The sequence below is a fragment of the Agelaius phoeniceus genome, chromosome 2, assembly GCF_051311805.1.
Source record: "Agelaius phoeniceus isolate bAgePho1 chromosome 2, bAgePho1.hap1, whole genome shotgun sequence".
In the NCBI taxonomy this organism is placed as follows: domain Eukaryota; kingdom Metazoa; phylum Chordata; class Aves; order Passeriformes; family Icteridae; genus Agelaius; species Agelaius phoeniceus.
This window is the reverse complement of record NC_135266.1, coordinates 26,206,693-26,219,323: the sequence shown is the minus strand read 5'-3', so window position 1 is coordinate 26,219,323 and position 12,631 is coordinate 26,206,693. Positions and strand designations below refer to the sequence as shown.

General features: G+C 43.5%; 1 protein-coding gene across 5 annotated transcripts in view; it reads right to left on the bottom strand.

Annotated features, from left to right (window-relative positions):
* The window catches only part of ATP11A (ATPase phospholipid transporting 11A), a 118,795-nt gene extending 108,626 nt beyond the window's left edge, over nucleotides 1–10,169 (bottom strand). For all 5 annotated transcript variants that reach the window (XM_077173330.1, XM_077173331.1, XM_077173332.1 and 2 more), the window contains exon 1: nucleotides 9,770–10,169. In XM_077173330.1, the coding sequence (XP_077029445.1) occupies nucleotides 9,770–9,808 (39 nt within the window). In that variant the 5' untranslated portion in view covers nucleotides 9,809–10,169. The remainder of the gene's footprint in view (nucleotides 1–9,769) is intronic.
* Nucleotides 10,170–12,631: the final 2,462 nt, after the last annotated feature.

Below are 12,631 nucleotides of genomic sequence, written 5' to 3'. Positions count from 1 at the left end.
AGCCTACATATACAGCAACCTCTTTCATACTTATTGTATTTCACACAGTAAGAGTGTATATCTACACAGGCACATTTTATAGTAAGATTAAATTGAAACCTGCTTTTTAAGAACTTTCATGCAGTTAAATTTTAAATAATGTCTTCCCCCTCTGCAAAAGTATTCACTGAATAAGCAGATGTCAAATTCCCCAACAGCATTTCCTCCACATTCCCAAAATTCATCCAGCAACTGGCATGCCCTCTATGATTACAGCCTCAAGCCCAAGCCATAGGCAAAGACACCAGACACATTTCAAGAGAACCCAATTCTCCTTGAAGTGAGCTTTGGGATCCCAGAGCCCAACACTCCTCTCATTCCTGAACCATGGATAATGCCAGCCTGGGAAATTAGAGTTTATTCCACTCACAGTCACCTCAAGAATAAAGACCAAGTAAATAGACTTCAGCTTTTTCTCAACAACCCTTCTTCAGATATATTACCAACCCAAAAAATAGGATTAGATTTGAGTCGCTGGTGTTCTGCAGGAAATAATCATAAAGAACCTATGAGTTTCAGTAACCTACCTACAAATACTATTAATGAAATTAAGACTGCAAGTGCAATTTCTCAGAGACTGTCATTCAACTGCCTTCTTCGTAGCTTCACAGGACACTATCCATGTTTCATGGAAGGCAACCAGTTCCATCATTTACAGTATAAAATTACAAGCCAAACTTCTCAAAAATGCACACAGACATTTTTCCTTCACATTAATCCTTATACTGTCTTAGGCACATCATATATGTTCCAGTAACAGTAGCTTTTTTCAGTTTTATTTTCTAATGACCTCTTGAATATAGAAGTGTCTTGCTAGCCATCAAATGCCACTGCTGATTCAGATTCATCTCAAGAGATGCTACTTACAATGAATATAACCAGCATAAATAATTTCTGCAAACAGCTCATTAATAGGACTTTGAAAAGAAGGGAATAACTATGTAAAATGCTAAGCATGAACTGCAAGTTACTAATGCAATTCAGATAACAAAAAATCCATTTTGGTTCATCTGCATGTCTACTCCACAGTGTAAATTTGAAAAAAATTTAGAGAGACAAAAAAATCTACTGGGCAAACAGCTCAGTATTCCTTCCCTCTCCCCAGTCCATCCATACAATTATCTCCCAACAAGTACTTCATACACAAGGTTTGTTTTCTGCATACAACTATTTTGATTATTAACATTAGTTTTGCAAAACTTTAAGGGCACATCAGCAGATGTTCTTTTCAGAGGATTTCACAACATCCCATCTTAATGGTGAAGCAGAGGAAGAGCCTAATTGTCCTTAATCCTCTATTCAAAATAGGTTAGATGAAATCCTCTTTGGACTGAAGCAAAGAGATTAGTGAGTGTCACCAGGAAAAAGAAACACTATTCCCCCTCACCGTGGCCTGTATCTAGATGAGCTTAATGATTAATGAAGGAAACAGATTCTCCTATTTCAAAAAGGGAAATTAGTCTACAGGGAAGAGCAAAAAGAAAAGGAAAAATGTTTCTATGAAATCTTCAAATTGTTATGCTTCCATGCTAGTAGTAACAACACAGATGCTGTAAGTAAGAAGCACACCAAAACATACTTTCCCAGTATGCCCCAGTAATCAGAAAAGAGCACATAGGAAGACCCTTTTTTTAAATACCAATATACATCTGTATCTCTGGAAAATCCTGGCATAATTTTTGACATTGCTAAATGAATAGCACACGATTTAAGGAAGCACATGTACACCCATCTGCACATGAATGCATATAAATGCAGATGGAGAAATAAAGAGGGAAATAGATGGTATCATGAGAAGCAATGCAGAACACTTAGGTAACAAGAAAGAAACAACGCCAAAACACAGTCATTACAAGCTTGTGTTCACACCCAGTTTTCTTCTGGTGACACTGTAATTTAGTTATCTGGAAGCACTAAACTACCCTTACAACTTCTTGCTACAGGAAAGGTGGACTATACTCTTATCCCTGTCCCAAGAAAGGATGAATGCACATAGAATTAACATCCAGAAGCAGAAAGATACCTAGGCAATTTATCATTTATCTTCTGTGATGTTCCAAACAAAAAACTACCAGGCCACCAGCCCATCTCCTCAGTCTCCTAGAACAATCCAAGCTAGGCTGCCAGTTTCTTCCTAAAAAGAGGGCATTTTTTAATATAGTATCACAAATACTCAATAGTTTCAAAATTACAATCAAAGTTAAATTGAAAAAAAAAAAAAAAACAACAAATGAAACAGTTCTAATGACAACTCAAGAGTCTGTGCCACAGGCTTCTCAGAGTCATTACTGAAAGGGAAGAAAAACAGCTTGTGTACATATGACATAGAATAAGAATTCCTGGTTTGCCTTGTCTACCTGCAGCTGTTGCCATGGTAATTATAGCAGAGAAGATAATAGCATTCCAGTGTCATTTTACTTCACAGCTCAGGATGAACTTCTGCTGAAATGTTCCTCAACAACTATAAAAATAATACATTATCCTGTGTAATGGCAAGCCACTTGAATAACCAGAATTATTCTGAAAAAAATATCATCTGTCTAAAAGACTTGTAGGAACAGAGGTATGCTACCTTGCTCAAACAACAACAAAAAAAAGCCTAACAAAAAACCAAAGAAAAAAAACAGTAAAGTTGAATCCAGTTGCATAACAGGTTCTAAAACATCTGCTCAGTCTTCTCTGTGACAGTTTTCTCTTGTTTCTGCTCCCTGACACACCTGCACATGACATGCAGCTGGCATCCCACAGTAAATCCTGCTGGAGCACCTCAGAAACCACAATGGCTTTCCAGTCATACTTCAACCTAGTTAAATGGACTAAGTTTTATTACATCCATCTCAAGACCACAAAAGTAGCTGGCCATGATATTTGTGGAATACTTCACTTGTCAGCCCAGTCACCATTTTCTGAGTGCTGTATGACCACTACTGTAGGACAGAAGAAAAAGAATCAATGAGAAATGGTGATCAGAGATGTTAAGCTATAAACATGTTACTTTGGTACTTTGTCCTCTTCCATTCCCAAAAATAATTTTCAAAAGGCTTCCTGCTTGCAGAACTGATACTCAGTGGTGCTTGAGAAAACACAAAAAAGCAGAACAATATTAAACTTTTTTTAAGCCAAACAACATGTTATCAAGAGACAAAAGCAACTATATGGTTCTCATTTCAGGATTTTTGATGCTAAAGAAAGAGCAAAACTTCTTGATCTATTTTAAGTCACTGAAACAGTTCTACAATTTAGATGCTCCAAAAGCAGTGTTTTCTACTATCATAGAACATCTGATGAGTGCAGATGAGTAATATTTTGTAGTCAATAGCAACCAGCATGTAATATGTACACTGACTTCCTGTAAGTTAACTGTTTTACATACACAATGTCCTACTTTCATTTGTTTATTCTCAAAAGAAAAAGGAAATTATGTTTTTCTTGTGTAAATTAGTGAATTGATGGAGTGGAGGGGGAGGGGAAAAAACAAAGCTCATGCAATTCTCCATGTTTATTGCCCTTCAGCAATAAATAACTGATGGGGGAAGGGAGGGAAGGGAGAATATCTGGGTGCTTTTTGAGCATCAGATAATACTGATATATCTCTAGAGTACATTACAAGCCAGAATGAACACAAGACTCTTTTGTGAAGAGCAAAATTTGAAGGAGTGCTGAATTCTGTCAGCCACATTCAACAAAATTAACTTAAGTAAAGCTTTGAAACTTTGCCCTTTTTAAATAAATTGCTGAAAAGTCAGCAGGAAGCATTCCATAGAGATAACCACCCCCCCAAAAAATAAGAGAAAAAGGCAATTAGGCAAATAAAGCAATGGTGCTTAGGGAAACAGGGATTCAAAAGTTACTTGTGCTGTTTGATGCCCTCTGTTGAACCTTCCACAGCAGGAAGAACTGGTACCTGCAGTGAAGCAGAGCTGAGAGATGGGAAGCATCTCAAGTTTCAAAAAAACATTGTGACACACAGACTTGCACAAGAGATAACAAAAATGGATTACATACCAGGAATAGACACAAACCCCTAAGAGCTGCAAGTTACAACTGCTGACCCATGAATACATATATAGATCCTACAGAGAGCTTCTTTTGTACACTCAACACAGCCAGCAGACAAAGTCTGTCATATATATGTGTTTATATACAGCTTAAAACAGCTTCAGATTTTGTGAAATTATATCTCTGAACTTACAAACATAACAATGCTTTTGACTTACTTGCCTAGGAAGAAAACTGCTTAACAGGAACGTTGACCAAGAACAGCACCAGTTTAATACTCATCTGCAAGACTGCAAAGGAGGCTGAATAAACTCAGAAGCAAAAGCAAGAACCAAACACCCTCAAATGAATTAACTAAATTTAGACTAAATTTAAAAAACAATAGGTGATCTGAAACACTTGACAAATGGACTGTCCTTTAAGACACAAATGACTATAAAGCACCAAGGCTTACAATTTCACCGACTTTCCAGTCAAAGCAGTTATCAACCTCTACTGCAAAGTAAGATAAATAAATAAACTCAAGTTCAATATTAATTTATATCTACCAAGACTACATACACAAGTAAAATACTTAGGAAATCCAATTAGAAAACAGTTTTAGAGTTATAATGCAAATCAAAGGCAACAAAATCATCTAAGTCAATGACAAAAAGTCACAGGCTGTCATGAAACTTAGTTAAGAACTTGCTAAAAATCCCTACCATAACTTCCTGGCTAGTCAAGTGTCTTTTCAAACTACAATTAAAGTTGACCCACTTCTACAAAAGTGAAAAATAGAGCATCCATTTGTACACTCAATTTGTTCCAGCCTCCCAAAAAAAGAGATTTTTTGCACAACTAATAGGCCAGCAGCTCCCCAGAGACCAAAGCTGTAGTAAATCCCTGCTCCTTCTGGAAACGCATCTTACCTGCCACTACCTTCATTTAGAGATACTTACACAGGTAACAAATACTTAACATCCAGATTTGAAATCCTAAAATAACAGGAGAACCTGAAAGGGGAGAAGCAGTAAAGTAGCAAGATCTCTAAATTTACTACATAACACAGGCAAAACTCATCAGTAATACAGACCTCTGACCCAGTAGCATTTACTGCACAACCTAAAGCCATCAACCTGGGCAGGGGCTTTTAGTGTCTTACAGATACAGAACAGACTGTCACCACAGGCAGCAAGATGTTCAGCAACCATTTAGTGTCCAAACAGGCATATGCTAAAGGGCAACATCTTCCCAGACTGCCCAGATACAGTCAAATCAACAGTATTCAGGAATATCCAAATCCATGTTCAGCCATGAACAGCTACAAAAGACATATGCCCATGTTTTATTAAGGAAAGTGTTCATTTGGTGAAAGATGTCACCAAAATTTAAAATAATTTAAATATTATTAACTGACTTTTGACTGTGATGGGGACAGACTGCAGAGAAGTCATATCACCAGCAAAAAATAAGTGATCAGAGAAAACTAAAGCAGCTGCATTAACACAGGCAGAACAGATCACCTAATGATATCCACAGTGTCCCAAATAATTTAACTACAAAACAGAAGCTAATCTTGTATGGAGGCAGTTTTAATTGCCATCATATGCTTGTTTTTTCCCCTAAATGTGTATTAAGTATACTGCTTAATATTAAGCTAACAAGTTTCTCTTGTTACTAAGCAGGTTCTGCATGACACTTACAAGATACCCCATGCTAATTCTGTATTCTCTGGCTGTGCAGCTGCCCTCCCTGGGGTAGCACATATCCTCTGGGGAATCCAGGGAGAAGACAGCAAAGTATTTTGTCTGATGCAAAAGCAACATCCACAAAAAAGGTTCTATTTTTATAGAGTATGTGACAAAAAAGTATAGTCCCACCTAGCAATGTTCATATTATCCACACACAGTCATTATTTCCATTATTTGGGAAATAATTTTTTGGTGTCAAAATTTATCTTATTTATCTTAATGTAGAAGACTTACTTATTCAGGTCCTATGATTCCATGTAGAAGCAAAGCTGTAAATTAGGGTGTTTCTATTTTGTTACTTAAAGATGCCTCTAATATAGATCATACACATTCTAAAGCAGTAAAATACACAGATTTACCTCAATAGACACAAATAAGAAAATTACAATGCTGCTTATCAGCTTCCAAAGGATTTGGAAAACTGAACTTCATGTCAGCTGTACTGCAGTGAAACAAACACTTTTTCCATAACAAAGTTATTTTCCACCATCAGTCCAGTAAATTGAGTATGGCTGCAGTCATGGTTACAGGAAGTAAAAGGTGAAGTGAAAAGAACCCAAAATTTGCAGGATGATCTTAAGAGGCAGAACAAAAGAACGCAAATTTAAAAATTTAGTAAGATAAAGACAATTCCCTCTGTCCTTCTAAGAGACTACAACATCTCCTGGTGAAGAGATATGAAGTACAGTATGACTAGCATGCTGAACATATACCTTATTCAACCCCCAATGCCTTGAAGATATAAAAAGGACACTCAATGCAGGTAAAACAGCAAATATTTGAAAATGCTAACCAGGAAGCTGACAGCACTCAGTCATTGCTACTCTTCCACAGGGCCTTGGAAATTTGTGCACTGATTTTGCACTGCTTCAGGACAGAAACTGTCCAGTAAAGGAAAGAGAAACGGGAGGGAACTTCCCAATCACAACAAACCCTCTAGTATTTAGCTTATACTTTTATGTCCTACAACAAACAGGACCAAGAAAGAAAATTAATGACACAGAACTATTGGAAACCATCCTATTAGCAGTCTCCATTAGTACATCACATCCCAACTGTTTGTTTTCCTGAGATCCTACCATAAAAGCTCCCAGCTAACCTGGCACCCCCAGGTGCAGCAGCCAAGGCTTTCAGCATAATCCAGAGACCAGTCTTTCTCTAGGAAGGACCTGAAGCTGAACAAGTCCAGGAGACTTGCAGAATGAAGATTCATAGTTCTAAGACCCTGATCATGAAACAGTTTTTGTATTGACTTTAATCAAAGCCAAGTTTGAGCTTACTTTGGAATAAACACAAGATGTAACTATCCACTCCAGCTCTCCCACAGAAGTCTCTGCCTTGTCTCCCTTATTAAAAGCAGTTTGGAAAGTGGCAAGCACATCTACATCTGTGTGCCTGGCTGGTGCACACGGAGCTTTGGTGAACAGCTCTGGAGTGATGCACCTGACATGTACATCTGCTACTCATGCAGAGCAGTCAGTTTCAGGCCCAGTAATCAAACTAGTACTTTTTATTTTCACTGCTGAAGATGTACAAAAGTAGTTGAACCATGGAGGTACAAAAGAGAAACAGACGAGAAAAACCATGCAACACAAACATAAGGTTGCCAGACCTCAACAATCTTATTGAAATGAACACAAATTTACTTAGAGCACTGTTGCAGTGTGAAGCAAAATCCTGTTTCATCTTTCCCAGTCCCTCAGGTGTGCCAACAGCTCTCTTCCCCTCCCCCTTGCCAAGTGCTGTCCCTCAATCTTAACACTCCAGCAAGGGTGGTGTCTGGTTGGTGAAGTTCAAAAGATGCTTCTCAGCCCTGGGGTCATTGGCCAGTCTAGGTGTCATTGTCCCCTGAGACTGCTACCCTTCCACCTGGTTGGTGGCACACCTACCCCTTCCCCTCACCCTTTCCCCAGGCTTAAAAAGACAGGGACCATGCGGTCGGGATTCTGTTGGAGCTGTTACAAGATCCAGAGATCTGTGACCCTGGAATAAAACTCTGGATTAAACCCTACAGCAGAATCCATCTCCTTTTTCTCTTCACCATCGCCTAAAGCCTTTCCACCAGAGGTAAACCTGAGTTCCTGCTTGCCTGGACTTGTTCCAAGTGCCAGCTGCAGCATCCAGCCAGTCAGGGGTGTCTCTGAGGTGAAACACCACAGCTGCCACCTCTGGTCAGGCAGCAAGGGCCAGACACGTTCCATCTGGTAATACTGGGATCATATTCTAATAGAGCACCTTTTCCTTAAAATTACCCTTCAGTGGAAGAAAGGTTTCAAAGTTAAGACACTGAGCAAAAGCAAAATAACAAGAAGCAACAGGTGTAAATAGACAAGGCAGCATGGACCATCCTAGGCAATTACCCAATTACCCAGGCACAGCCTGTCAGCATACACACAGTACAAAAGGTAGTGTGACCAAGGCAATAGGAAGCCTTCTTCACGTGGGATATAATAATTTTCATTTATCTTTTAGACTGCTGCTTTAGTCTCATCAGCCATGCAGGAGAGTAGTGACAGTCCACAACTCAAGAGCTCAAGCCCCTTACTTTCAACATACTGTCTTCTCTTCCATATTTGATGCTTAAGCCCACCTTGGAAGAGGTCACCAACAATGCTATGCACAAGAGATTTAACAGTGTGCTTGCTCTGTGCAAAACGACCATGCCATTTGTACAGGCTCCAAATGTGAGCAAACACAAAGGAAGAAATCTTAAACTAAATCCAACAGTCATATCAGCACTGACAGATCTCTACACCCAAAGTGATCCTACCTCTTTCCAAAGAGACCTCAGCACAACTCACCTGGTCTTTACATCTATAGAGACCATTCTCTTATACCTCATCATTATTGTGCTACACATTATTTGGAGTATTCTCTTCCTTTTCTTAGGACCACTTTCTAAAGATCCATACACACATAGCTGATTTTAATATTCCCCTCTCTACTCTCTCCTCATCCCACCTGTATCCTACTGCAAACCGGAAGAAAAAAGAACAACAATTTTCATCTCTGCTACTTTTCTTCATTTATACTTCAAAAAGACAGACTTCAGCCAGTACTAGGTGGACACAGCTCTGGTCACACACAAAACTAAGTGCACTTACTCTAAGTGAGAAAACTCGAGTGCTCTGACCAAGGCAAAAGTACTTCTGGCATAGGAAGAAAAGTTATTTGTACTTGAAAATTCGTATTCTATCTCCCTGTCTTTTAAAAATTACTTCTATGCCCAAAAGCAGGAATTTGCCATGTCCTAGTACAAGGTCCCCATGCCTTGTACAACCCCACACTTACAGGCATCCTGCTAATCTACTTAAACCATTATCCTGAGCACTTATTAGGGTTGCATGGAACTGGAGCAGCACTCACTGACGCACCTGAGCCTACACTTGGACCCCACACTAACGCGCTGCCCAGTTGCTCTCTCGGGCGATGCGGATGGGTTTTCACACGCTGACCAACAAGCCACATCTGCCCTCTTTCCCCGAAGCACTCTCAAGTCTGACGTGTTTGAATCTTACTACGCACACCTAAAAAAACTTGGGACCGTTCCGACCATTCGTCAGTATACTTAAACTGGACAATTCCACAAAAAAAAAAAAGTCGCTTGACAGAAACAATATAGGGAAGAGAAAGGTAATAAACAAACCAAAAGAAGACACATTAAAAAAAAAAGCAGCTGGAGAGCGGGAGGTTTTATTTGCCCTGCCAACTACGTATCGCAGTAGCCTGTGAATTACAGCGCTCCGAACTCAGGTCAAGGCGCTGAGGTTCAGGGAAGGACAGTCCCGTGGGGCGGGCGGGCTGCGGGGAGCGCACGGCACCCGCCGCCGCTGCATCCCCGTTTGCACCGGGCATCACGTGCGGCGGCCCCGAGGCTCCCCGGCCGCCGAGCCGGTCACGGGACCGCCCAACTCCTGACCGAGCCCTTCCTGCGAGCCCGGGGCCACGGCGGGGGCTGCCGCCCGCGCCCGGGGTGGAGCGGCACCGGCGGTACTCACGTATCGGCTCACGAGGGTCCGCAGGAGGCTGCAATCCATGGCGGGCGGGCGGCTCAGGACGGCGCCGCCGAGTGCTCGCCGGTGCCGCCGGGCTCCCTGGCTCGCCTCCTCACTCGCCACATGCAGAGAGCCGCGCTCGCCCCGCCGGACCCGCTGTGACGCCGGCCCGGCGCTCGCCGCCGGTCCCCGGCTATGCCATGTGCTCGCCGCCGCCGCTGCGGCGCGTCGCCCCGCGGCCCCGCATGCCCCCCGCCGCTGCCGCTGTCGCTACCGCCACTGGAGTCCCGCCGAGGGCAGGCGGAGGGGACTGCGCTGCCGGCGAAGCTCTCCCTCTCCCGCCCCCGCCCGCTGCGCTCTGCCCGCCGCGCGCGCCGCCCAGGGCTTTATCCGGCGGGCGGGGCCGGGGCCGCCCCCGCGCCGCTCCCCCCGCCCTTCCCCGCTCCCGGCGCGCGCGCGCGGGCCCGCCTGGTACCGGCCCGGCCCCCGCCCGGCGCGCGCCGCTCTGATCGCGCCGGGCCGCCCCGGCGGCGCGCACGTCACGCGCGGCGGGCGCGCGCACCGGCGGCCGTGCCCGCTCCCCGTCCCGTCCCGTCCCGTCCCGTCCCGCGCGCGGCTCCCGGAGCGGCCGGTGCCGGCTCCGGGCGGGGGGAGGCGGGAAACCTGCCCGTGCCTGGGAATGGGCTGGGAACACTGGAGTGAGCCAGTGCATTGTACTGGGAGCACCGGAGGGAGTGAAACTGGGCGGGAAGGGAAAGCACAGGGAGAAGCCAGAGAGTAGCATTGGGAGCACTGGGAGGGAACTGGGAGCACTGGTGGAGAGCGAGGGAGCGGCACTGGGGTAGTGGGAGTGGCACTGGGGGCGCTGAGGGTAGCCACGAAGCGATACTGGAAGAACTGGGATGGCATGAGAGCACGGAATGGAAACCAGGAATGATGCTGGGAGCGAACTGGGAACACTAAGGGGAGTTAGTGAATGATGCTGGGAGTACTCGTAACTGTAGAATGGATTGGGTTGGATTGGAAGGGACCTTAAAGATGGATCTCATTCCAACCCCTCCGCTATGGACACGGGAACCTGGGGGGACGGGGGTGGAGCCGGGGAATGTTGCTGGGGCCACTAGGGCGAGTCGGGAAATGACACTGGGACTACTGGGAGGAAACTGGGAGCAGTGGAGGGAGCCGATGAACGATACTGGGCGGGCACGGGAGCGCTGCGGAGCGACAGGCAGGGCCAGTGGGTGCTCCCTGCGCCCCGCCTTCACCTGCGCCGCCCCGGGCAGCGGGGAGCGGCCGCCGCGCCCTTCCGGGGCGGGGGTGCCCGCGGCAGGACGGCGCCGACCCCCGCCCGCCCCGGCGCCTCCCGGGGACGCTGCCCCGCCGCGCCTCCTCCCGCTGGGCCGCGGGACCGAGCTGTGCTGGAGGCGAGCCCCGCTCCGGCCCCGGGGGCGGCAGCGCTGGGGCGCGGAGCCCGGGGCTGACAGCCGGGACCGGCCCCGCTTGCAGAGCGCGGCAGGAGCAGATTAGGAAACCTCTGTGCGGTACAACGCACACATCATAGCCCTGCTGAGCCCGCAAACTGTAGAAACTACTTGGGGATAGGTAAAGGGAGAAGCAGAACTCGGCAAAAAATGCACACGAAGGAGAAGTAGAAGCGTATCATTATTCCTTTTTTTTTTCTCTAGATGCCTAAGACAACACCTTTTAGGTATTTAGGCCTTTGTTTTCTTCAGCTGTTGTTTGTTCATGCCATTCATACCGAGGAACTCACTCAAGTTAGCAGGAATTTTGTACGCAGTCTCAGATTACAACTTCATATAAAACAAAGGCTCCAAACCAAATAGTCTCTCAATAACTAAATGAAACTTACTAATTTTATAAAAATCAATCTTTTACTGAAAAAGTCGATTTTAACAAAATCAGAATTGTATGCTTATGAAAATCCGTTCCTTTCTTTGGCAGCAATCACATAAGCTGTCCCTTATTGTCTAGTTCACGGCTGAAACAATGAAGTTTTCGCTTATTTTGGCTTTTGTTTTGTCACAATTACATAGCTCTCTGGGCACCATCAAGTATTTTACCACAAAGAACGCACAAATTTCTAGTACAACAAACACATAGAAAAAATAGAAACTGAACTATTTGAGATCATTACATAAATACTAACAGAAAGAACATATGACTGTTTCTTTACAGGTCACCTTTAATGTAGGTGCATTTTATAAATTCAGCAGTTTTTATTGCTGGTTAGATTGCAAAATGTATCATTTAATGCACACTAAGTGCAGTGTGGTCAAACTAATGTTGCTGTTAAAACTCTAAAGGGACATTGGTCTAAACCCCAATTTTCATCTTGGTTGCGACTAATAATTTATATTTATTTTGCAGCACCTCCCATTTTCATGCTCCTATTTACAGACCTAACACTTCTGTGACATAGGTTTCTGTACTTGCCTTTCAGCTTCAAGAACTCATCACTGAAATTGAAAGGTGAAAATAAAAAAAAGATCCATTAAATAACAGGAGTTTTTCTCAAAATTAGCAATTCTGCATGAATTAACACAAAACTTCTTTATTTTCTGTTTATTTACAAGAACACTTACATATTAAAATAATAGTATGTGTGCATGTCATCAGTCTTCAGGAAACTAGTTTATTATCAAGTAAAAACTACAGAAGAACTTCATGAACATAAAGTGATAGTTTCAAAACAAACAGATTGCAAAGCTGTAACAGGAAATTGTTTCCATTTAATGTACTTCTCTGTCTAGCTATTCCAATTTCAAAGAACTTACAGAATATTCATATTTTGTAATATTTTCTCAAGTTATTCAGCTTTTATTCAAACAGTACTATTTAGTCAAT